The sequence below is a fragment of the Staurois parvus genome, unplaced genomic scaffold (assembly GCF_062004578.1).
Source record: "Staurois parvus isolate SC_StPar_1 unplaced genomic scaffold, SC_StPar_1.0 ptg000696l, whole genome shotgun sequence".
In the NCBI taxonomy this organism is placed as follows: domain Eukaryota; kingdom Metazoa; phylum Chordata; class Amphibia; order Anura; family Ranidae; genus Staurois; species Staurois parvus.
In genome coordinates, this window is record NW_028318492.1 from 8,352,729 (window position 1) to 8,379,407 (window position 26,679).

General features: G+C 40.2%; 1 protein-coding gene across 1 annotated transcript in view; it reads left to right on the top strand.

The window, feature by feature from the left end:
* Positions 1–26,679, top strand: part of DMD (dystrophin) — a 2,676,943-nt gene that overhangs the window by 556,969 nt on the left and 2,093,295 nt on the right. Inside the window, exon 12 of the mRNA XM_089653005.1 lies at positions 372–491. Coding sequence (XP_089509131.1) covers positions 372–491 — 120 coding nt within the window. The remainder of the gene's footprint in view (positions 1–371; positions 492–26,679) is intronic.

Here is a 26,679-nt window from a genome sequence, read left to right on the forward strand (position 1 = left end):
CCTTTTATAGCAGAGCAGATTTTGTTTACACAAATCATCCATTGGGGATACCAGTTAAGATGAAATGTCTAAAATATCACTTTCTGAGATTACTTCTCACTTCCTGTTGTGACTCTGAAAAAGGGAAATTCTCCAGTTGGGTTTCTACCAATCCTCACTCTATCAAAAAAAAATGTTTTAGCATTAAATACATTTCAATTTTTTTCCAAAATATTTTATTAAAATATAAAACAAAACAATAAGATTACAATATATGCACCAAATAATGTGAGTGAGACAGTAGGCCTCTTACACAAATGACATGATCTAAATACATTTTCATTTTAATTCATACATATTTCTGTTATTTTATATGTCTTTTTTCTATATAGATTTTGCAGGATGACTTAGAACAAGAGCAAGTCAGAGTAAATTCTCTTACGCACATGGTGGTAGTGGTGGATGAAGCAAGTGGAGATAAAGCTACAGCTGCCTTAGAAGAACAGTTACAGGCAAGTACAGAAGTGATGGAAATATATGTAGGTATATGTAAAATAGTATATCATGCAAGGCAAGCAATTGTGTGTTTTCTAATAAATCATACAAAATATCCTTCCCCTGTTATTTTCACTTAAAGTTAAGTTGAATATCCTGTTGCTTTATTAAAGTAATTATACAAAGTTGATTACCAAGGAAGTTCAAATTGAAATTTCTGTACAAAGTGCAATAACCAATTTGGCTTCACTTTTGTCTAACTTGCAAATAGTATGTGTTAATGCACATTCATTTCCCAATATATTTCAACCTGGTAGAATTTAGGTATGAAATTGTAGATATCATGGGAACAATGAAGCAGAAGAGACTCCACAAATTAGTGATGGCCTATTAGGGCTATTTTTTGCTGACATAATAAAATTTCACTAATGTATTATTGGATTTTTAATAAACCGCTTTGTTTGCTTGATGCACTATAAATCTAGACAATGGTTTGTAACACTGGGGCTGATTTACAAACACACAGCTTTTGCCCATAGCGGCAATCAGAAATGTATGGTGTTATTCACACATAAAATGAGAGATGAAACTGTATTTGTTGCTTTTGGCAGCAACTCAGATTTTGTGCTCATTTTCTTTTCTCAGCAATGAATCAGCATCTTTGTATTTCCAAAGTGCAAACATCATTTTCACAGCTTTCACAATGTATTGAAGAGTAAAAAATGCATGAGAAAAGGTTTTTTTAGGAATACTGTTCTGCAGCAGGTAACTTTAAACTTAATTTCTTAGTCATATTACTAATACTGCTTTAATATAATGAAATAGTAAGTTTATGCCCACTAGTATATTTTCTTACATCCACTGCATGCAGTTACATAATCTTACTTTATTGCCACATATTGGGAATATACAGTATTTTGCATTGTTCAGTTACAGAGGGAAAAACCTGTTATGTTATTAGTTAGATCTTAGGAAATTAATATTGGCTATTATAAACCATTGATTATTGGGCAAGCAATTTATTCATATGCAACAATGCACAATACCAACAGGTTTGTCTTATTTTAAAGTTTAGTTCAATGTGTGGTCTTACTGTACTTATCTGTGCCACTGCCAGACATTTGTAATAATGACTGTATTGAATTAATGCCCCCTCTAGTGTCTAGCTATAATAGTGACATTGTGTTCAGTGGCACAGAGAGAGAGGAAGATCCCACCAAGAGCTGGGGATTGTGGGACGTGTAGTCCAGATGTGAGAGAATTGCTAGGAACTGATGGAGCTGAGAACTACAGGTTCCCGTCAGCTGGAGGAGGAGAGGTGAATGTTGGGGGAGTATATATAAGTCAGACTCTGGAGAATGCTTCTCCTCTTGGGACTACGGACTAAAGCTACAAGCAGGGACCTGGCCGCTGTGAAGTGCTGAGCAGGCCGCATGGTCCAGACAGAATGAGAGTCTCTGGTGTGTGAGCTGTAGACTGTCCACCTAAGCACTCGTCCGCAGTTTCCTGTCGGCAGACATGACTAAGCAGAGACATGGTCATCGTCACCACATCATCCATGCCAATTGAAGAGTCTGCGGGAGCTTTCCAGGACGTCTCAAATCCCTTGAGCCATGTTATCATCAGGATTGGTAAGCAGGAAGAAGCCCACAATGTGTACACTCTCCACTAAGGGATACTGTATGCTGATACCCTTTATACCTCACACCAGCTTACCTTTACCCGGAATTGCCTACATAAAATATTCATTATTGCTGGTTGCCATTGCACCACAATCCCTTATTGAGCTAGCTGAAGACCCAAGATATCTATTTCACCAGGACTGTCCTTGATACTCCTCAATCCCAGGACAATGTACTTATCTTGTAACATTAGTTAAAGAGGGACTCTGTATAGAACTGTTTATAGCATAGCTCATACATTCAATATACAAAGTGTGCTGTTTTCAGGACCTGTGGCATCAGGATTCTGAGTGAGCAGGCTGGCACCATAAAGTCTTCTTATTCCCATTTTCTACCTGAAGTCAGACGCTTGCAAGGTCAGGGCTACCTTTGGGGGCCCATGTCTTGCTGAAGCCCTAGAAAGGGTAGCGCTACACTGCTTTTGTACTTTCTGTTTCTGTAAAGTTCACTACAGAATGTGCATGTCAAAACGTATTTACATTGACTCTTCCCTGCATTAGTAAAATAAAAAAAAGTGTTGTCTTTAGATACACCATAATGACAGCCATGTGCATTGGTGCAATTGTATTCATTTATGGAAGGTGAATTTGAAAATGCTACCAGTGGTTAGGCCCTGCTTATATACTTTTTTGATGTACAAAAACACCTGCATTTTTCTGTTAGAAATGTGCATTACCATGAGTGCTGCATGCACATGGGATGGGTCCAGAGTATTCAAGTTGTTCTTAGAGCCAATTACCTTTAACTGATTAATATTTACAAGGGTTGCTTCCACACAGCCCTGATCTGGTGGTTGTGGGGGTATGTGGGAAGGGGTGGTTAGCAAAGTCTGAAAGCTTCCTTTAAAAATACATATTACCCCTACTCATTCACAAGAAAAAAATAACCCACAATAAAGACACCCAAACCTTTGACAAATCCTTCAAAAAAAAATAAAATCCTGCAAAACTCCCTCATTGTAAATCCATTGTAAGTCATGATGCCTGCCATCTGACAACTCGCTGAAAGACAAAACCCGACAGACGCTGAAAGACAGTGGCCTGAACTGTAATCAGCTATATAAAGGAAAGAGTAGGGATAGTAGTGACCTCCTTAATGAAATATGGCCAAGGCCATATTTCGTCAGTGATATCATGGTAGTTAACAGAGCTGGTGAAGTCAGCAGTTGCTAGAGATGTTGCAGGGGCTAGCACCCACCCCTTCCTGAGAAACCACTCACAGTGTAGAGCTGGTAGAAATATCACTTCTATATATAATATTTGGCTTCCGCCAAACAGGGTAGTGAATGGGCAAGATTTGGGGTGTTCCAAACTGTTGGGCAATTAGTGGAAAAAAAGGGGTGAAACATGCCAGAATGCAATAGTAAATTATATATTAAGCTACGTAAATCAAGATATTGGGCTTCATTCACTAAAGTAGATTGCATGTGGTATTTAGGTGATCTAACACATTTTTCCCAAATATTGCATGAGATAATAAAAATGTTAATTCACTATTTACTTATGCGGCATTTCCCTCAAAAATCAAAAAGGCTCTGTAAAAACCTCATAAAACATAAAAGTCAATTCATCAAAGGAAATAAATAAATGTATGTTGTAAATAAACAGTGGTCCGGGCATGCGATATTTAAGGAATGTAAAACTATAATAGCCAGTTTGGAGTAGTCTCTCTCTTTTTGAATCAATAGTCTGTCAACACTAATGCATAGAAACCTAAATATGGCAAAACACAGAATCATTGGGGTTGATTTATTTAAACTATAAGTAAAAGCAAAACTTTTTTTTGTTATGGATAGAGTGGAGATAGATTAGAACACCTGTCTGGTTTTTATTGCTGTCTGTGTCTCCATTAAGGAGATTTACCCTCTCTATTTTTCCTGTTTAGCCTTATCATTGAAAGTGAAAATAAAAGAAATTACTAAATTTTGGGCTGTCCTCAGAAAAGTAATAGATGGGAAATCTTCCAATGGGGACACTGGGATTCCTTTCATTTGTAGGGATTTCCTCTCACTTTCTGTTTTGGCTATGGAGAAGGAAGTGATGGGATATGGGATGGCAATAGGATGGCATACTAGTGGCAAAAAAAAAAAAATTGACAAGGGTTATATAATCCTCCCTTAGTCTATCCAAAATGAAGAAAAAAGTTTTGACTGTTGTTCTACTTTAGGGTAAATAGACTGTGCACTTTGCAAGTTGCTCCAGAGCATAGTAAATGAGGTAACATTTCACTTTATAAAAAAGACCAAATCACATGCAAGGAAAATAAAAAAAAACTGCATTTGTGCTTGCACATGATTGGATGATGGAAGTAAGAAGAGTTCCCCCTCATATACTATGCTCTGGAGCAACTGCACTTGCAATGTGCTCAGTTTATGTGCCTTTAGTAAATCAACCCCATTACATATAGTAAAATATATCTATTTTCTCCTGTAATTTTGCCAGATTTTCTAGGGGCTTTTTTGTGTATATACAAGCATATACATTATTTGCTGCATAAACCGCCCAATCAATTCAAATATAATACAATGTGCATGCATATCAGAATGGTCTAATCCCCTACGTCATATGTAATGGGTGTACTTTACATTTTCACAATTATTTTTAGAGATATCTGTGGCTCAAATGTTCACAAGACAGAATTGTTTTAGGAATAGACAAGTATTGTATTCTTACAAAGATGTGGAACTTGAGCTGTTAGGAGAGGGGTGTCATCAAGAGGTGACTCTTTCAAGAACATCAGAAAATGACAATGGCTATTCTCTAACAAGGCAAAACAGACCTGTCCAAAGATATAGCAATTACCTGACCAAATATCACGTCAAAAATGACTTTAAAGTGTAACTAAAGGCAAAATTTTCTTCTTTCACTTTGGATAAAGTAATGGAGGGTTAGAACCTCTGTCATCTTTTTGTTTTGCCATCAGTGACCCATTTGGGAGATTTCCCCACTATTAGTGTTCGATGTAAACTTTCAGTGATAAGGAGAAACAGTAACAATAGGGAGAGTAAATCTCCTTAATGTGGGCACAGAAAGTAATAAAGACAGGGGTTCTAATCCTTCTCCACTGTATCCATCACACTGAATATCACGTCATGAGATAAAATATTGCTGAAATATTGCATGCCTTATTTTAGTACCTCTTTTGGTGAATTTCAAAAAAATTGTTGGAAAAATGCTATGAGCTATTTTACCTCAGATCTTAAATTGGAAAATACTGCTTCGTGAATGGAGCCAACAGTATCTTATTGCCATGCTTTACTACTTTATGACTGTCACCAGCAGACAAACTCTAATGCAGTAGGATTTATTTAGTAAAGAATTTGAGAATAACCACAAAATAAATTGTGCAAAAATTCAATTATCCAATCCGTGTAAATAAAAAAAGTACACAGGGATGTTCCTTTCACATGACTGGATAATGGAAGTGAATATGTCTACTATTCATTGTGTAAATATTCTCCAATCCTTTAGGGCTTGATCACACTACCCTAAGTGCTCAGTTTTAGCATGCAGGCAACTGTCAGTTTTCTATTGCAGTGAGCCGCGATGAGGGGGTGGTGTGATCAGCTTACTTAATTTTTTGAGAATAAGTGAATATTTTGGAGAAAGTGAATATAAAGCAATTTTTTTGTTTTGGATAGAGCAAAGAAGGTTTAGAACCCCTATTTGGTTTTCACTGCTAACTGCGGCTCCATTAGAGAAATGCACCGTCATATCTTCTGTTGACAACAGTTTCACCAAACAGAAAGTGATGGAACAGGGACACAGACAACAACAACAACAACAAAAAAAAAGACTGCCAGGGTTTCTAGCCTTCTACTCTTCTAAAAAAATATAATTTTTATTTCTGTATTTGTTGCTGTTGGAGAGTTTCAATCACTCCCAGTCCATTAAACTATTGTGAGCAGGGAAATGAGGGGGGCACTTTTGAAGCCCTGCATAGCATTAAAAACTGGAAAGGGCTTCTAATCCTTTACCAACATATTCAAAACTAAAAAAAGAGTTTTTAGCTTTATTATTCCAAGTGTTTTTTTTTCAGTGTAGTATGGTGTAATAACTATTCTTCTCTAGAACTCCTGTTCAATCCTCCATATTTAGCTTAATTAATAATAAATGTATGGTGACAGAAATAGAAAAATGTATATTATAGAATATATAATAGCAGTACTGTAGTGCTTTAATTACTCAACAATGAAATAAGCACTACACTAGCCTCTTGGGTTCATTCATCTGTAATTTAACTCTGAAAACATAAATTAATCATGAGCACCACTGGACAATTATGAATAGGCACATCAATAGTACCTTATTATAAATTATACCATTGTTAATGTGCTAAAATATTATGTGTATGATCTGCGGTCTTAAATAAAAAACTGAATACAAATGGGAGGTAAAAGAGAGTAATCTATTTGGCCTCAGTTTTGAAATATGGCCAACCATAACAAATCAGTATGCTAACCGTTTTAAGAATAGCATGAATCAGTGCTCCAAACACAGGTGGCTAAAAGGCTCTAATTAACTTCCCACAATCCCTGATTAGACCTCAACTCATTATTATACCTAAAGGGTTGGAAATGTTTTCAACTGTCTTTTATATTCTGAAGAACACTGCACCATATTGTATCTCTATAATATTTGAATTGCTGTTCTTTGTACTTTAGGTGATCCGAGCACAATTGAAAGTCATGTAAAAACACATATATTAAAAAGTCAGTAGGTGTTAAAGCTATTGTGAACAACAAAACACTGCATCTGTCTAGAAATATTTTTATTTCCTACGTTCTCATTACTGTTAGAGGAGAACTGTGCAAAACCCCAATGATTGGGATTAAACCTCTCCAATAGATATTTTACAAAGGCTTTACTGCATATGCCAGCTCAACTGACAAGAAAAAAAAGACTATGGCTTGTTGTATCATAAATAGCTTTCACGTTTGCATCTGTTGGATGATGCACCTGGTAAATATATACTATTAGCAATCTCTGGGTATAGGTGTCAAACATGTCCCCTATTCAATCACAACATTTAAAAGAGTATGGCTTATCTGAATTAAATTAGCCTCAGAACCTGTGTAATTAATATATGTTCAGGTTTAAGGGATGAGGTGGCAACCTTACATCTGACAAAGAAACTATTTCTAATGAATTTATGGTTGACTGATCTCTGCAATACCTCCTGAAATACATACAGACTGAAATGTATGCAAACTCTAAAAGTTAAAACTCTGTAAACTCTAAATTCTGTAAACTCTAAAATTAGCTTTTCTTGTTTGCTTAAATATGATACAAAAGACCATTAAAAGTGTTTTTATTATCATATTCTGTTTGATAAGTGTAGTACTAATCCTGCCAGATAACTAGTGCCATCCTGTGTCTTGTGCACTCTGCAATTTTATCTCAAGCAATCTTATCTCTTTTCCTAAACTACCTCTGTTGACTACAGAACACAACCCCTGAGGTATAGAGATGAGGGGGATAGGCATTCTGTAGTCCTAACACACTTCTTGTCCTAGGATGATAATGCTGCTTCTTCTTAGATGCAGCACAGTAACTGGTTTTAGGCATTTACCCATTGGGATTAAACAATGCTGATCTCTACAAGTGACTAAAATCTAAAATACACTGAAGGACTTTTACTAAGTATATCTCAAAGTCAACCAAAAACAAATATCCTACTCTTGTATATCTGTTGTGGCAGTGAAATGTCCTGCCACAGTGTAAAAAGAGTTAATGATCCAGAATTCTAATCCAGACAGATTGAGGGGCTTTGGGGAACTTGTGTTATTTGGAGGAAACAGACTTTTCAGTTTCCTTATCAGTTGATAAAACCTGGTTTGGGACCTGGAGTTTTCTACGAGACCTGGGAGGGATGAAATCTCCAATACTGAGTCCATGTTTTGAGAACCACCAGATCACTAATTGGGTAGGTGTGTGCTGGGCTTTTAGGAGAAACCTGACTAGGTTTCTGAGCTCTATCCCAGCAAGCAGAAGGTCTTTGCTAAGGAGTCATGAGGGCTCCACCTAGGAGAGACAGGTGGTAGCCAAAGAAGCAAGGGGCTGCAAGTTATGTACACAGATTTGTATATGAAGACTGATTTCTGTGGATGGAAATTCTGAAAACCCCTGCAAGAGAAACATGATTTTATTTTCTAGAAGTTTATTAAACTTTAATTTAATAAAAATGGGCAAGAAAATCCCTTAAAAATAAGAAATGCGAATGGCGGTGTTCTTAAAAGCTCTATCACTCGAAGCTTGTTCTCACGCTGTATACAGCATGTATGGTAGAGCTCTTTATCTTCCGACCCATTATATTATTTAAATCAGTTTTAGTAAATTATTTGATAATCTGGGTATTATTTGAAGATTGACGATTGACTAAACACTTGGTATTTATTTATTATAAGTAACTAGGATGTTCACTATGCAAGGGAATTTTCTCTTAACATAGTGAATGAGGTAAGGGTCTGCTGAGTTACATTATCCAACAATGTGCAAGCAAACATAGTGTTTTTTTTAATTATTTATTTTGCTTTTATTTTGCTTTCATATGATGTATATGGGTATCTGTTGCAAAGTGACTTTTTATTACAATCACTGAGATAATGGAAAATTCCCTTGTAAAGTAAGTAGTCTATTTGCCTTTAGTGAATCAGCCTCTTGCAGTCATTTTGCAATGCAATGATTGTTGTTTGAGATTTTGTTGTTAGCCCCCAAAAGGGTTTGGTTGCCCACGCTTCTCTCAACTATACACTAATATGATATATAAAACAACATGTTACACTGTTGCAAAGCACATGCCTCATGCATTAATGTTAGAGGAAATGCCCTATTAAAAACTTGGCAAGCTCTTATTACTGATTACAGGTTTCTTTGATTCTGTCATTCAGATCTATAATGAATACTGGTATTTATTGCTATTCATTATGTCATGCAAATTAGTTCAGTCAATATTTTAGGACAGTACAATTCATGTCTTTCCAACTGTAATGATGTAATTTTTTTCTTATGTTTCTATTTTAACACAGACAACAAAGAGTCACACAGACATAGTGTGACCTTTTAGTTTTTCATTTGGCATGAGATGATGTATCACCTAAAATATTCCTAAAAATAGAAGCCAGCAGGTGTGTAGCTGCCATCCAACTAGAATAATTATGAACATTTTCAGCAGAAAGTCATTTGAAAACCATTGAGTAAAATTCATCACCCCTGTACTGATCTGTTTTCAGTCATCACCTTTACTCGTCTTATGAACTAAAAAGGTTGACCTTGGTTTTTCACTAAATCTCTAAAATGTGTGTTATCCATTATTTTACAGGTTATATCCATTATATCTTAGATTGTAAGCTCGTAAGAGCAGGGCCCTCGAACCCCTCGTGTATTGTATTGTACTGTTTTGTCTCATGTTCTGTCCCCCCCGCTATTGTACAGCGCTGAGCAGACCCTTTGGTGCTATATAAATACTGTATAATAATAATAATAATAATTATTATCCTTCATATTCTTGTTTAGTAATCAAAATGCCTAATATTATATAATGACAATGACATGGTGTTAAGGGAAGCACTGCCAATGGTTTCTGGCCACATATTAGTACCTCTGCTATGCATTTCAATGATACCATATGACATAGGTTTGCTTTATAAGGGATTTTGGTTTGAAAAAAAAAATACTAGTTCTGAAGCCTATATGTTGCTCTATAAAGAGTCTCATTCACTTGTTTTCAACAATTGCAGGTATGTTAAGCAGTACTTCTTAACCACTAGCCCTCCAGAGGATTTATCCCCCTTCCTGACCAGGCCATTTTTTGCAGTACGATGCTACGCTAATTCAACTGGTAATTGCACAGTCATGCAATGCTGTACTCAAACAAAATTTATGTCCTTTTTTTTCCCACACAAATAGAGATTTAATTTGCTGGTATTTGGGTTTTTCTTTTTTGTGCTGTAAACAAAAAAAGACCAAAAATTTTGAAAAAAAAAGATATGTTCTCATTTCTGTTATAAAAAATATCCTATAGATTTAGTCCAAAATGTTTTTTGCTATATGTCTTTGGTAAAAAAAATCCAAATAGGTGTATGTTAATTGGTTTGTGTGAAAGTTATAGTGTCTACAAACTAAGGTATAGATATTGGAATTTACAGGCCTCATCGTGGTATAACCACTCAAAGTCCAGTGATGTACCAGTATGTCACTGGTTCTTGTTGGGTATATATGCTATGTTCTTTTTTTTTATGCAGCCTGCGGGCTGAATGAAAAAAAGAGAAGAAATCTCTGTGAGAAAAAGTGTGTGGTATGCCTACCATTAACATATACCTTCCTGCATCCAACCACTTCTACTGGTGGGCACACATGAAACTTTCTTTTTTTTTTGTTCAACCCATGGGCTGAATGAAAAAAAAAAGAACCTAACAGATTTCTCTATTCACATAGATTGATGTAGATGAAGAAATCTCTGCCAAAAAAAATGTAAAAAAATATATGCTTAAGCATAGGGGTCATCCATCCACTGGCCACCCCAGGCCCCCATGCTTGGGCATATATGCTCTTTTTTAACTGCGAATGAAAAATCTCATCCAACAGCGCTGCACACACTTATTTATATTCTGAGAGCAAGACCCCCCTGTTGCTGTCAGAATAAATAGATCGGTGCTGCATCTGAATGACATTCCTTCAAAGAAAACAGCAACAGTTAATAATAAAACAGTAACAATAGAACACTAACTCAATAAAACAACTTTTTTAACTTGGAGAGAGACCAGATGGCAGATGACCAGAGACCAGATGGTAGGGTCTCTCAAAATGCAATAGTCAGTTTCCTGACTACCTAACATCTTTTGAGACCCTGTGCACATACAATATGTGCCCTAGACTGTGCCTTGTTGTACCCTATAATAATAGTCCACCAGTGTATGGTAGCAAAGGAAGCAGTCCTTGAGGCAGAGACCAGGTTGACCAGGACAGGAGGCACAAAAGAAGCTGGTGTCATGCCTAATTCTGTGTCTGCTACAGACATAACATTTTTGGGGTATCTTTTGGGTTGGAGTACCAAGAATGTCATTGGGAAAATGCCTCCCATGCAGCCGGCTAACTGCATCTGGGTTGGGGGTTTTGGCCAGCACTTTCTGGATACAAAAGGGCCATGATGATCTTTTCCTGGAATTTTAGAAAGGATCCACTTCATCCAGTTGCTTTGTAAAGCACAAAAGCATTATATAGAGCCAAGTGAAATAAATAGACTTTTTTTGTACCAGCGTCTGGCTTTTCAGGAAACTAAGTACGGCTTCATCATCTGGTTGTTGAAGTCCACCCGTCTCATGTTAAGGTTATATTCAAGGGTACAGAGGGGCTTCTCAACACCAGCTGCCATGGAAATTTGGATGGTTGTGTCTGCGTGAAAGGAAGACACAACAAAAACATCCCATTTGTCCTTCCGCTTCACTGCAAGCAATTCATCATTTTTCAAGCAGGCTTTTCCCCCCTTTCTAAGATGGGTATTTACAAGCCGCTGGGGGAAGCCTCTGCGATTAGGTCACACGGTGCCACATGAGCCAATTCCAAGATTGTATAAATGTCTAAATAGTGGCACACTTGTATAAACATTGCCCACGTATATGTGGTACCCCATATGGAAAAAGGGTGATGCCAAGTCCCAAAGTTTCTGGCCACTGCTCCCCATGTAGTCTGGGCATCCGGGGGGCTGCACGTGACTATCTTTTCCCTCATAAATCCAAAAATTACATGAATAGCTTGTTGCCCTCTCACAGGTCTTATACATTTTGACCTCATATCTGGAAAGTTTGCTGGGGAGAAATTGTTTGAATGCAAAGCAGCCAGAAAAACTAATGAGGGACTCATCAACACAGATGTTTTGCTTGGGAGTGTACACATCTGCAAATTTGTTGTTAAGGTGATTTACGAGGGGTCAAATTTTGTGAAGCCAGTCAAATTCATGGTCACCCAGAGAACAACAGAGTGTATTGTCATTGAAATGCATAAATCTCATTATATTCTCATATCTATGCCTGGCCATTGCAGCAGGGAGCATGGGCATATGATGAATTGGGTCTGTGGACCAATACAACCGCAATTCATTTTTTTAGTAATACCCATTAGGGGTTAGGCCCCAAAAAAACTTCAAATTCTAAAACCGTAATAGGTTTCCATGCAAATGGTCTGGCAAGGTTTGAATTTGGGTTGGCGGAGATAAATTGTTGTGTATATAAATTGCTTTGATCCACAATCAATCCACACAGATCTTCCATGAAAAACAGCTCCAAGAAATCAAGGGGAGTATTTAAATTTGCTGTTTCCACCTGAATTCTGGGTTGGGCAGTGAAAGGGGGAAGTATGGGTGCTGCAGAGTTTGTGGGCTACTAATCAGGATTTGGAAGCACATCTGGAAGGACACTATGGGCTCTACGGGCCTGTGTTTGAATTCTTGGTGGCTGGGAGACACTACTTGTTCTAGCCACACCAGTTTGTACTGCACTTATGGGACTGCAGCGCTGGTATGTAAAAGACCAGGACGTACTAGGTCGCAGTTCACCAAACTAGTACTGGCACTCTGCTGCATATGAGAATCATCATGCAATTGTACTACCTCAGCAACCTGGGAACTAGGTCGGGTATGCCTGACCTTGGCAGGGACCTCTACTCCATTGTCTGAGTTATCGGTCAGAGTGCCGCTACTATCTACAGGTTCATATTTTGAGGCAGATTATGTCAGTGAGGCTTTCCCCTTCGCTCTCACTTGACATGGTCAGAATCCTGTAGGCCTCTTCACTACCTTACCTTTCGTTGGACATTTTGGCCACTAAATGTATAGGTACTTAGTGCAACTTACAGGAAAAGGAGCACCTGGCTCACAGGGACTGCTTGAACCGCTACAAAAAAAATATACCTGCAAGTGCTAGCAGAGATCAGGCTTGATTCTGCTAACACTGTGGTTTTGTGTGCAATGTATCAAGTGACGGTGATCTACTGACACTGCACTTGTTGGGACAGAAGGAGGGGTTAAGTGTAGGGGCTAAATGCAGGTGCTGGCTGACACTATACTATTGTGAACGTTGGTATAGCTTTGATCTGATCAAACCTATTGATCCTTTCAGACACTATACAAGCAATGGAGGTTTATTGTGTATGTGAGCATGTTTCTGGCAATCAAAGGGTTAAATGTGATGACTGATGTAATCTGACGCTATCTGAGAGGGATGCTAACTGACGCTAATGCTAGCTGAAGTTGCCTGTGACACTACAATACAATGATCAGTAAAAAAATCTGTACACTGTACTAATAACGCTGGAGACAGGGCAGTGAAGGGGTTAACTGGGGGGTGATCAGGAGGTTAAATGTGACCTAGTTGTGACCTTTTACTGTAAAAGTGTGCTGTTTTTACTGACATATATCTGCTTTCTTCTCTCTCTGGATCGCAATGTGCCCAGAGAGAGAAGATTGCATCATTTCTTGTGCCTGTGTTCTGTAAACACAGGTACAGGAAGATCTCTGATAGGGCAGTGATCAATCAGCAGATCCAGGCCGAACATCTCTGGTCTGAATCTTCTGATTGATTGGTGCAGCACCGAATCACGGCATCACCAGGCGGAGCGTGCGTGCTTGGCCCCCCCCCCGACTCACAATCACGGCAGGAGAGCATATCACATATATATATATATATGTGTGTGATTTTGCACAGGGAGTCCTAGGGTGGAGCTAAAGTGGTTATTGCACTTAAAGTTAATTGCAATTGTGCTGTAGTGTTATCATAATGTAGTTTTCGTGACATTCAGTTATAATTACTTAGACCTCAAAAGCGTTATTTTCAGGAATGTTTTGGGTGTCACCTATAAGTCAAAGATTACTCCTATGCCATAAAAATAATTTCTTTGTTGTTCATTAGAGGCACAGAAACACACATAGATCAAAGACAAGTGTGTTATGCTGCTGCCTTTAGGAGCAATTCAATACTGGATAATAAAAAAAGGTCATTAGCCAGTTAGGTGTAACCCCTCCTATCCCTAGTATGCTTTATTTTTTGCTAGTGTCCTCATAAAAACTGCCCTTTTTCAAAAAACCCTTTTACTATTATCAAGATTATTTTTCTCCATTCAAGATTCATCAATATGCTGCTGAGCTGGGCTTGTTGTGCAGCTTTCTGGGTCAGTTAATCCTCTGCTCTGCCATGAGGAAGATGTCAGGCCTCCTTATAATTTGACCTTGGGGGCACTGGGATCTGATAATGGCACTCACCTGACACCTAGTGTGCAAGATAAATTAGCTACAAAGCCTTTCACAACACAGCTTCTGGTCTGATCCCATATGTCACATGGCAGAATGTATGGAATGTGACAAGTTCTGCACTCTTCAGCACTTTCTTACTGTGATTGTTCAGTGCAAAAAGCTTACCAGGCTTACAACTATGATATGTCTGGGGTTTGCCCCCATATGAGCATGGTACACTATTCCTATATTTCCTGCATTTACCCTGAAAGGATTAATATGTTGGAGGATTAATGGCTGCATCATTAACAGCTGTGTTAGGCATGCTTAGTCTGTTTCATCTTGCTCTTCAGCACGAGTTTTCTGCTATTGCTCTTATTGCAAGGGTCATGGGTATTATTTTGGTTTGTCCTTCCAACTGCCTTTTGAGTACAGGCACTCCTGCTCATACAACCTCCTCTGCTTCCACAGCTGGGTTTTAAGTACCCATAGTATATTTTGGGTATGTTTAGGTAGTATTATTGTAGGCACCATGTTGAAGCCATAACCCAGTAGATGCATTGTGGGGCATTACAGCTCATAATCCATTAACAAGACAGCCTGTTTTGGCATTTGATCACTGAACTCTGCATTGGAGCTTTCCAGATTTTTGTGTACTGTGTCAGTTAGCCAAAGAGTGCTCCCCAGTTCAGAACAGTTTACAGACTCTGGTGTAACCAAATCTCTGGTGCCTGTCAGTTTATGTAAGCTTCTATATTGGTAATAAATCTTGATATGTTTTATGATACCTGTAGCGTGCATTAACCACTTGCTAAACGCATTATAGTTGAATAATGGCTACAGCGTGGTTGTCCAGTTGCGGAAGGGCGTCATATGATGTCCTCCCAGAACGCAACCTCCCGCGCACCCCCAGCGGTGCGCACCCGGCGATTCTGGGATTGTTATGTTGTATGTTATGTTATGTCCAGCTGATCACGTGATGAGATAAAAGGCCAATCACAGTGGCCTTTTATCATGTGCTCAGCTGTGTCCATTACATTCAACTCTGTACCCAACCAAAATGTATATCCTTTTTTCACACAAATATAGCTTTCTTTTGGTAGTATTTGATCACCACTGGGTTTTTTTTATTTTTGAGATATAAAGACAAAAGAAGGAAAATTTTGAAAAAAAAAAACAATATTAAAAAAAAAAATCTAATGAACTCTAATTTTGTCATAAATTTAGGCCAAAATGTATTCGGCTACATATCTTTGGTAAAAAAAAAGCCCAATAAGTGTATATTAATTGGTTTCTGTTAAAGCTATAGTACCTACAAACTATGGTACGTATATTGAAATTGCAATTATGCAGCATTTACTTTCTGACTGCCTATCACATTTCTTGAGGCGCTAAAATGCCAGGGCAATACAACCCCCCCCACCCCAAAAAAAAGATTACACCTTTTTGGAAAGTAGACACACCAAGGACCAAGGAATTTGCACGTTAAGTCCAAAAGTCGTCACTTAAATTATATATTTAAATTATATATATATGGGCATATGTGGAATAACATCCCAAAGCACATTCTGCTACTTCTCCCGAGTATGAAGATACCACATGTGAGAGACTTTTTGGCAGTCTAATCACATACAAGCCCCAAAATCTGATGACCATCTTTACATCAGGTTTGCAAAGGGCATATTTCCTCATGTCACTTCCTCACTACCTATCACAGTTTCAGAGGCCCTAAAATGCCAGGATAGTGCAAACACTCCCCAAGTGACCCCTTTTTGGAAAGAAGACACCCCAAGGAATTTGATAAGAGGAGGCATGGTGAGTATTTTGCAGATATCCGTTTTTGTCACAAGGTTTTGAAAAAGAAAAGAAAAAATACATTTTAATTTTCTTTCTTCATTTTCCAAAAACTTATGGTAACAAATGAGATCTGCAAAATACTCACTATGCCATTTATCAAATTCCTTGGAGTATCTACTTTCCAAAAAGGGGTCATTTGGGGGGTGCTTCCACTATCCTGGCATTTCAGGGCCCCTGACGCTGTGATAGGTAGTCAGGAAGTGTACTGAGGAAATAGCACACAAAAGCCTGAAGGTGCTTATTGGATTTTGAGGTCTTTACATGGCTAAACCACCAAAAAGTCTCTCATGTGTGGTATCCCCATCCTTGGGAGAATATGTGTTTCAGGATGTAGTTCCACATATACCCATGGCATGTGTGAGAAATATCTTATTAAAGTGCCAACTTTGTGGAAACAAAATATATCATTTTGCAAAAACTTGTGGCAAAAACAAACATTGTCCATGCACTCAACATGCCTCTCAGCAAATACCTTGGTAAATAAAAAAAATATATAACTGCTGCACTGCTAAATTAGTGTCATTATTATTATTATTACTATTATTATACAGTATTTATATAGCACCAACAGTTTGCGCTATAAACCCAAAATAATTATTCAATCTGCGCAAAGATACATATAAAAATCATCACTTTCATCATAAGTTCAGTAAAGTCTCTCCAACATATGTATCAAGATGGAAAAACTCTTCTTAGTGTGAATATATGTGAGCTCCTGTTGGTAAAGTGCTGTTAGTACATCACTGTGCACCACTACATGTGCTGAATAGGCGGACTCTCGCCTTAGGACATTCACCTATAAATTATAATAGGTCAATGTGCACGTTTGTTATCCCACCTTCTCAGGGCACTTTTCTCACCAGTCTAAGGTTCCCTACTTAGTCCTGTGTTAATCTGAGTTCTCAATATCCCCTGACCTCTGCTGTGCTGCAGCACCATTATGCTGTTCTATATGTCAAATCAAGACCACAGAAAGGCCACCATAGTGTAGTACTTAAAAAACATCAAAAGATTTATTGACAGTGCACTCACTTAGGTAAAATGGTCACTTGCATATCAGCAAACAAAACTCTCAGATCGCATTAACATCAATGTCCTCCCTCACCACTGGAAACCCGTCTCCTGCATCACCTGACTCCTCCCCACACGTATCGTCACTAAGTCGCATAACTTCATCAGGGTTATAATACCTTGGGTTGTCTACTTCCAAATAGGGGTCATTTGGGGTGAGGTGTTTGAACTATCCTGGCATTTTATGCTCAACATTAGAAGTTGCCACAGATCACCCATTCTATTAACCATTTAAAGACCAAGCCTTTTCTGACACTTTTTATTTATATGAAACACATTTTCTTTGCTAGAAAATTACTTTGAACCCCCAAACAGTATATATTTTTTTAAAGCAGAGGCCCTAGAAAATGAAATGATGGGTTTTGCAATTTTTTGTCACAGTCTTTGTGCAGAGATTTTTCAGACGCAAATTTTTTGGAATAAATACATGCACAAAAACACAACATATTGCCCAATTGATTGTAAAATATAAAAGATGATGCTACGCCGAGAAAATAGATTCCAAATATAACATGCTTTAAAATTGCACACGCCATTGCAACAGCAACTAAGTACATTTTTAATATCTACAGGTGACATTTTGAAAGCTTTTACAGGTTACCATTTTAGACTTACAGAGGAGGCTAGTGCTAGAATTACTGCCCTCAATCTGAAATTTACACTGATACCTCACATGCATAGTGCAATTGCTATTTGCATACTGACACAGGACCAACACTTGCATTCTCCCTTGAGCATGAGCATGGGGGGTGCTTTTTTAAATTATTTATTTTGCTATTTTTATTTTTACACTGTCCCTTTCATTCTTTTATCACTTTTATTGTTATCACAAGGAATGTAAATATCCCGTGATAGCAATAGGCAGGGCCAGGTACTCTTTTCTGAGAAATCTGGGATCTATTAGACTCTAGATCTTTCCTCTGTCCTTAAAGCATGTGATCACACCAAGATGTGTCAGATGCTTTCCCATTTTAAATATGTCTATAACCAAAACCAAAGTGATGAAATGCTCATTGCTTCCAGTTTCTTAGACCATAGAGATGATTGGAGCCATTCTGGTCTCCAATCAGAGACGGTGGTTCCGCTGGTCAGCCAGCTGAATTACCGGCTGCATTCTCAGGTTCCTCGGTGGGACGGGAGATCCCAAGAAAGCCATGGATGGCATGTAATGGTTTTTTTTTCATGAGAGTGTTATCCCTGAAATGCATGACGTGCATTATCATCTCATATCTATACCTGGCCATGGCAGCACAGAACATTTTATATACAATGAATGAGGGACCAGAAGTTGGCCTTCTTGGTGAGATATCTGAAGCCATTATCCAGCCTTAAGGGAGAAACAGATTTAAAGAATTTATTCTATGTGCACTGGACATAGTTCACTTATTTTCTGAGTTTTATTTTATTGTTTAATAAATGATATACAGGAGTTTTACATGTTGTGCAAGGAGGTTATTTTGATCCTATGAGCATCTATTTTAAGAAATAGGAAGTCTTGTGATGGATATGACATCGGCATAACTGTTTGGAGTGAAGCCCTTAAAGGGCAAGGTGCATATTGATAGTATACAGGTCAAGTATTTGAGGTAAGCTGCCTCATTGGAAGGTTGTGGAAGCACTACTTGTGGTGATTAATCTCAACAAAGTGGATTTCATATATAAATGGACTTTCATAAAGGTGGAAGAAGATTTATGGTGGACTCTTTACTTATTATACAGAGTGTTAGGGGATATCATCTTTGTTGATTCACTATATACACACAATATATACATTTTAATATATTTTATGTTGGATGTTTAATGATATTTTTTGGGTTACTCACATTTGTATTTGTATGATATTAAGTATTTTTATGTAGCCATATGAGTTCACAGGTATAAATAATTTTGATTGCGCAGAGTTTATTTAATTAGAGTATAAATTGCTTTTGCCCACAATCAATTGATACAAATCTTCCATGAAAAACAGCTCAAGGAAATCAAGGGGAGTTGTTCAATTTTCTTTTTCCACCTGAATTCTGGGTTGGGCAGTGAATGGGGGAATAGCTGGTGCTGCAGAATCTGTGGGCTGCAAATCAGGATTTGCAAGCACATCCAGAAGGACACTATGGGCTCTACGGCCGGTGTTCAAATTCTTGGTTGCTGTGGGACCCTACTAGTGATATCCACCAAACCAGTTTGGACTGCATTTATGGGACTCGCCATGTCACCAAGTGATACTGCAGTGCTGGTGTGTAAAATGCCAGGATTACTAGGCCGTTCGTGCGGCACTAGTACCCTGCTGCATATGAGACAAGTCATGCGTTCTTAGCACTTCAACTACATGGGGTCGGGTACACCTGATCTTAGCAGGAACCTCTTCTCTATCGTCTGAGCTACCTATCGGTTTGCCATTGCTCTCTATAGGTTCATATTCTGAGGTGGATTCTGTTGGAGAGGCTTACCCTTCACTCTCATCTGACATGCTCAAAATCATGTAGGTCTCTTTATAAGTGTACCTTTCTTTGGACATTTTGGCCACTAAATTTAAAGGTACCTAGTGCCTGAATGAGATAGTACGAGGGCAATCTATCAAATGCAAAACCCTGGTGGCTGAGTGGGGCACTAACTGATCCTGATGCTATTTGAGGTTGCTATTGGCAGTGGGCAGGCAGTCGCATGTAGTTGAAAAAAGTAAAATCATTTTTTATTCAATATTTACATTTTTTTAACATTATTTGTTATTTTTTTTTTACTATTTAAAAGAAAAACTTTCATCAGAGTAGTTCAATGTTTCCATAATAACATTGTACTACTCTGGGGGGGGGGTGATCAGGGAATTTTTTTTTTGCACACTTTGCATTGCAGGTGTAGTAAAGATCATTGCACCAGCAGTGCTTTGGAATGTCTTGAATGGGTTAAGCTCATGACAGTTCAGAATATTAGTGATCTGTGATTGGCTACAGCTAATCACATGGTACAGGGTGCTGTGATTGGCCCAGGTATCATGCAAGGGCTGTGACTCACTAGCAAGGGAAGCAAAGCTGTTATGAATCAGTATGATTCATAACAGCTTTGTTGACATTGTGATCATGTGATTACTGGGATCCACATTCTGGTGTATCTGGTAGTGGGGGGGAATGCTGTGCACTACAGAATGTCCACCATGTGGGTACAGGCATAGCGACGTACTGGTACATTGCTTTGCATTTACATGACGCCCCCCCCCCCCCAGTAAAAGTACTGTGGGTGCTCAGCAAGTGGTTAAACATGCTTAAATACTGTGTCATTACATTTGGTGTTATTTTTCTGTGAAAACTCAAATACACTCAAATATAGATTTGCTCATTAAAAGCTGACTGATATCTCCTGTTCAAAATGTGCCCTAATACAAGTGCTTAAATGTTGTGTAAGTAGCCACTAATGATGAGCCAAACTGCCCTGCGTTCAGTCCAGCAGAGGTTCAGTGAACTGCATAGACATTTTGGCGCTGAATCCGAATCTCTTTAAAATCAATAGGAGAGGTTTGTCAAATTAAACATGTCCATTTTTTGGGCTAGTAGGTAAGATGGTGGGCACTGCCCTGGGAACCTGTACCATTGCAAAAAAAAATAGGCATTAACATTTACAGTACAAAAGAAAGTTTTAAAATTGCTCAAAAATAATTGTGAAAGCTGGCATTGACATGTAGATGGGATTTTTGCTGTAACACATCTTACAGCAAGAAAGACATACAAAATTGCATAGAATACCCCCCAAAATGCATACCAGGTGCTTTGAGTCTAGTATGGATTTAAGGGAGTACTTAAACAAAAAAGTGAAGTCCCACAGGAAATCCATTGGGACTGGTATGGATTTTAAGGAGGATTCCACATAAGAAAAATGTGCCCCCCCTTAAATCTATACTAGTTCCTAATCCAAGCATGCAGCCTGACTGGCCAGGAAATGGGGGAACCATGTTCCCTCTTCCTAAACCATTCCAGGTCACATGCCTGCTACCCCTGACAAAGCTACTGCTACTATACATAACCTTCATTTCCCACTGAACAGATAAATGTTTTGGGGACATTCAAGCCGAATCTTGAGCTGATCCCTATTAATCACTACAATATTCTGGTATTCTTTTCTGCAAAATAAAAACATTACAATGTCACTCTTTGTATAACAAAACTGCTTAAATACTGTGTATTGAGTCAGCACATTTCTTGCTTTTTTTGTCTGCAAAATAATTACACTCTAAAGATGATTTATTGAGTAAGAGCTGCCTGGTGTGTCTCTTGTTCAAAATGTGGCCTAGTAAAAGTGTTTAAGCACTGTGTATGGAATATTGTTATGGTTTACATTTGGGAAATTATACACTTTAAAGTTGTTTTTTTATTACAAACTGGCTGTTGTCTCCCTTTGAAACTATGGTCTAGTAAAAGGTGCTTACATACTCTTCATAGAGAATATTTGTTGCTTTTTCTGCTATAAAAATCACTCTAATTTTTATTTTCTAATCATAAACCTGTCCATTGTCTGCCTGGGAAACTGCATACTAATAAATGCTGCTTACATACTGTGCGCGAAGTAATCACAATGTTTATTGCTATTGTCTCTAAAATATTTCACTGTAATTGTTTTCTGCGATAAAATATGCCTAGTATTTTTCTAAAATTGCAGCCTAAGGCCCCATTCACAATTCTGAATTTTGAATTCCTCCACCCCTTTATTGCCAGCACGCTAACCCTCCTGCTCATACTCTTCCTCAGCCTTCTGCTGCCTCTGCCTCACAGAGATAGAGACAGTAGGCAAAGGGCCAGCAGGAAGTCATCCACTTCCTCCCGCTGTTGTGTGTCCAGTTCCATAACACCATATAGTGTTTGATCCAGCAGGAACACCACAATGATCATAATATTAATTGATACCTCTTGAGCCTGTCTTCATCCTGCACTCACACAGATACTCATTAATGACCTGCTGCTGATGAAGGCATCACAACATAGGTAATGTTAAGTTAAAGAGCATGGATGTATCACATATGAGGTGCTTGGCAAGTAGCTTGTGTTGTCACCGCATTTCAGTCAAGAACACTTGCTGGGTATAAAATGGCTGTACATTCTTCTGGCCTGCCACATGATAGTCTGGAAGACAGGGTTCTTAACCAAAGTAATCACTGTGCCACCATTTCCAGGCCATGTGCCAGGCAAGGGTGTGAATGTTTCCTTCCTGAAGTATGGCTATCATGTTGGTGATCTTGTTGCAAATGACTAGTCTGGCACAAGCCAGTGCAGGGGCAGCCATCTGCTCCTGAAAAGCAGCAAGAATATATAGTCCAGTGAATCTCTACTGCCCCACAGGCATACCAACTGAAAAATGGCATGGCAACATTTTGCCTGGGCCGTTGCATAGGCTTTGGGGCACTTTAGGGAAACTGGTGAATCACAGAATGAGACCATTGAGAAGAAGGGTCTGACTGTGCTTTCACCATCACCAAAGTGCAGGGGGCCTACTGGGCACAAAATGGTCAGTGGGTACTTTACAATATGCACTGGGGAGCAGTATGAGCTATAAACTTGTGGCAGGGGAATGACTCCCCCAGCTTGAATGGGAGCAGCTGTAAAGCCATCAGAGAAGCTGAGTATGGGGGTTAAAAAGGGACATTTTTTTTCTTCTGTTCCAGCAGCTGTCAAAGGGTCACCTGACTAGTCAAGGATATTGCTGCTGCTTTAGATGGCAGGGTGGAGTTAAGAGATTTATAGGAAGGCTCAAGCCTATGCTTGACCCCACATAGTGTGATGCTGTGCTGATCCTCTTTCCAATTTGATGTGCCCTAAAGTAAGACTTTCAAACTCCTTGTCAAATCCCCCCCCCCCTCAAGCACACAAGGGTGCAGGTGTTGCAGTGCATGCAGATGGAGAATCTTGTGGGGAGGCCTTTTGCTGCTGCTTCTCTTACTGAGTTCTTTGGTGCATAGCCATGTGTTTCTTTAAGACAATGGGGGTTATTTACTAAAACTAGAGAGTTCAAAATATGGCACAGTTCTGCACACAAACCAATCAGCTTCAAGATTTTATTGTCAAAGTTTAATTGAATAAGCTGAAGTTAGAAGCTGATTGCCTACCATGTACAGCTACTGAGTGCACCAGTTTTAATAAATCTACCCCAGTGCATTGTCTATCATGCACAGCTACTGAATGCACCAGTTTTAATAAATCTACCACAGTGCATTGTAATACTGCTATAAAAATGATCACAAACTGTTGTTCCAATGCCCAGTTTATATGAAGTTGAGGGCTTATGCTTTATTTTTTAAGAGTACAATTTCCTATATCTTCTAGATCTGTCATGGCTGCTATTCTCACAAGTTAATTCAATTTATGATTGTTGCTTCTGAAAAAAATCAGGTTTCACATCTGAAACTACATAAAAAGGATTTTTTTCAAGTTATAATGAATCAGAATAGGATGCTACTGATGCTGTTTTAATCTAAGCAAAATGCAAAAGAAAAAAAAAACTATTACACATGCTAGAGTACTGTGTCACTGACACTGTGAGGGACCGCCGAGCGGCACCACTAGCACTCCACTGGTCAGGCGTGCCCAGAGCGCGGAGTCTAAGCCCCAGGGTACTTGTTCACCAGGGCCCCTGATGGTGGGGATGGACTTGTAGTACCCCGAGACCAGGTCGCCACTACTGAGCACACCTGTCAGTGGTAGGGGTGTTCGCCAGGGGCTCCAACCAGGGAGAGCCAGATGTGAGGAGGTCGTGTGACCTTGATGGGATGGATGGATGGCTGAGCAAGTGCGTAGTCAGACAGGCCGAGTCGGTAACGTAGAGGACGGTAGGGTACAAGGGAGCAGGCAGAGAATCGTCGGGTCACACGCCAGGTCAGCAACAGGAGGTCAGATCTAATGAGGGGCATCCAGGGAGAGAGGTCAGGCAAGCAAGGGTCTGGGCATTAGAAATCAGCAGGTCAAGAACAATCCAGGTCAATAAACTTACAAGGCACAGGTACAGAATCACAGGAAGCAGGTAAGACCAGAAGGCAACGAAATGACAGCTCAGGGACCTTTAAATATCCCGCCCTGCACTGCCATTGGTGCCCAGCGGGCGGCTGCGGCTTCTACTGCGCATGCGCGAACTCGAACGCCGCGGCCGACCCGGACCTAGTGCCCATGTACAGGGCGGAGCAGTGCGCCTGCGCCGAGACCATCGCGGCAGGGATCGAGGAGATCCCTGACATTGCCCCCCCGCTACGGGCAACCTCCGGATGCCCACCCGATCTCTCCACCACGGGTGATCACAAAGAAACCTCCGGACAAGTCTAGGTGCATGGACATTATGGGCTGGTTCCCACGAATTGTCCTCAGGGCCATAGCCCTTCCACTTGATGAGAAATTGGGTCTGGCCCCCCCCTTCGTCGGCACTTCAGGATTGCCTCCACCTCGAATTCTTCTTCCTCTTCAACCGTTACGGCCTCCGGGGGCCTGGATTCCCGTTCCGGGAAGGCATCAGGGACTATCGGCTTCAACAGGGACACGTGGAAGACAGGGTGGATCTTGAGTGTCTCAGGGAGAACAAGTTCATAGGCCACTTCATTGACCATCCGTTTGATGCAAAAAGGGCCTATAAATTTAGGTCCCAACTTTTTTGACGGGCAGAGCATCTTCAAGTTCGACGTAGCCAGCCAAACCTTCTCTCCGGGCTGCAACACCAGATCCCCTCTTCGCTTCCTATTAAAAGCCCTCTTGTAGTCTTCTTGGGCTTGACGGATGGCTTCCTGTAGTTTTTTATTGTTTGAAGTGAAGAAGGTTAGTGCATCCTGTGTCGCTGGAATTGGGCATTCCGGGACTAAATCCGGGAGGAAGACAGGATGAAACCCATAGTTGGAGAAGAACGGGGACTGCCCAGTTGCTGAATGGCAAGCGTTGTTGTACGCGAATTCCGCCAAAGGGAGAAGTGGCACCCAGTCGTCCTGAGAGAATGATGTGTAGCATCGCAGGTATTGCTCTAGGGTCTGATTGGTCCTTTCGGTCTGACCATTGGTCTGAGGGTGAAATGCCGAGGAAAGGGATAGCTTGATATCCAGGGCTTTGCACAATGCCCTCCAAAACCTCGAGGTAAACTGCACCCCTCGGTCCGAGACGATGTCTTCGGGAACCCCATGCAGTCTAACGACCTCTCGAATAAAAACTTGCGCCGTCTCGGCTGCTGATGGAGTCTTCCGTAAAGGAATGAAATGGGCCATCTTGGATAAGCGGTCCACGACCACGAGAATTACTGTGTGGTCCAGTGAAGGTGGAAGCTCGACTATAAAGTCCATAGAGATTTTCTGCCAGGGCCGTTCAGGGATGGGTAATGGATGTAGCAGGCCCCACGCCTTATTTCTTGAAGGCTTGTTCCGCTGGCAGATGGCACAGGAGCCCACGTAATTCTTACAATCCTTGGCCATGTCCGGCCACCAGAAGGAACGTCGGAGAAGTTCCAGGGTCTTGACCGGGCCAAAATGTCCTGCCATTGGGTGGTCATGGCAATGTCCCAAGACTAAGGTTCGGGCATCCTCCGGCACCACAATCCGGTCCTCCCTCCATAGGAGTCCCTCCTTGTTCTGGAGGGGCGCCCCATCGGAGGTAGACATCGCTGTGGACGCTCTCAGGATCTCGGAGCGAAGGTTCGTCTGGAGGGCCAAGAAACTTCCTGCAGGAAGAATAGTGTCGGGTACTGGGATCTCCTTGGTGTCCTTGCACATGCGCGACAACGCGTCTGGCTTCGTGTTTTTTGAGCCGGGCCTGTATGTGATGTGGAACTGGAACCTCGAGAAAAACAATGCCCATCTTGCTTGTCGTGGGCGCAGACGTTTGGCCGTCCTCAGATATTCCAGGTTCTTGTGGTCCGTGAATATCAGGATGGGATGGGAGGCACCTTCCAGCAGGTACCTCCATTCTTCTAATGCGGTCTTGATAGCCAGTAGTTTGCGATCCCCAATGTCGTAGTTCCTCTCCGCAGGGGTAAGTTTCCGTGAGAAAAATGCTACTGGGTGAAGTAATTCCTTGGCGCCCTTCCGCTGGGAAAGGATGGAGCCAACCGCGTTTTCTGACGCATCTACTTCTAAGATGTAGGGCAGGGAGGCGTCGGGATGACCCAGAATGGGTGCCGAGGTAAATAACTTCTTTAGTGCTTCAAAAGCTTCCTGTGCCTCTGGCGTCCATCTGAATCGCATCCCAAGCTTGGTTAACTGAGTGATGGGGGAGACCAGACCCGAGAAGTTCTTGATGAACTTCCGGTAGAAGTTTGCGAACCCAATAAAACGTTGGACGCTTTTCCTGTCCGTGGGTTCAGGCCAATCTAGGATCGCAGAGACCTTCTGAGGGTCCATTGCGACCCCCGTGGTGGAGATAATCAGACCCAGAAA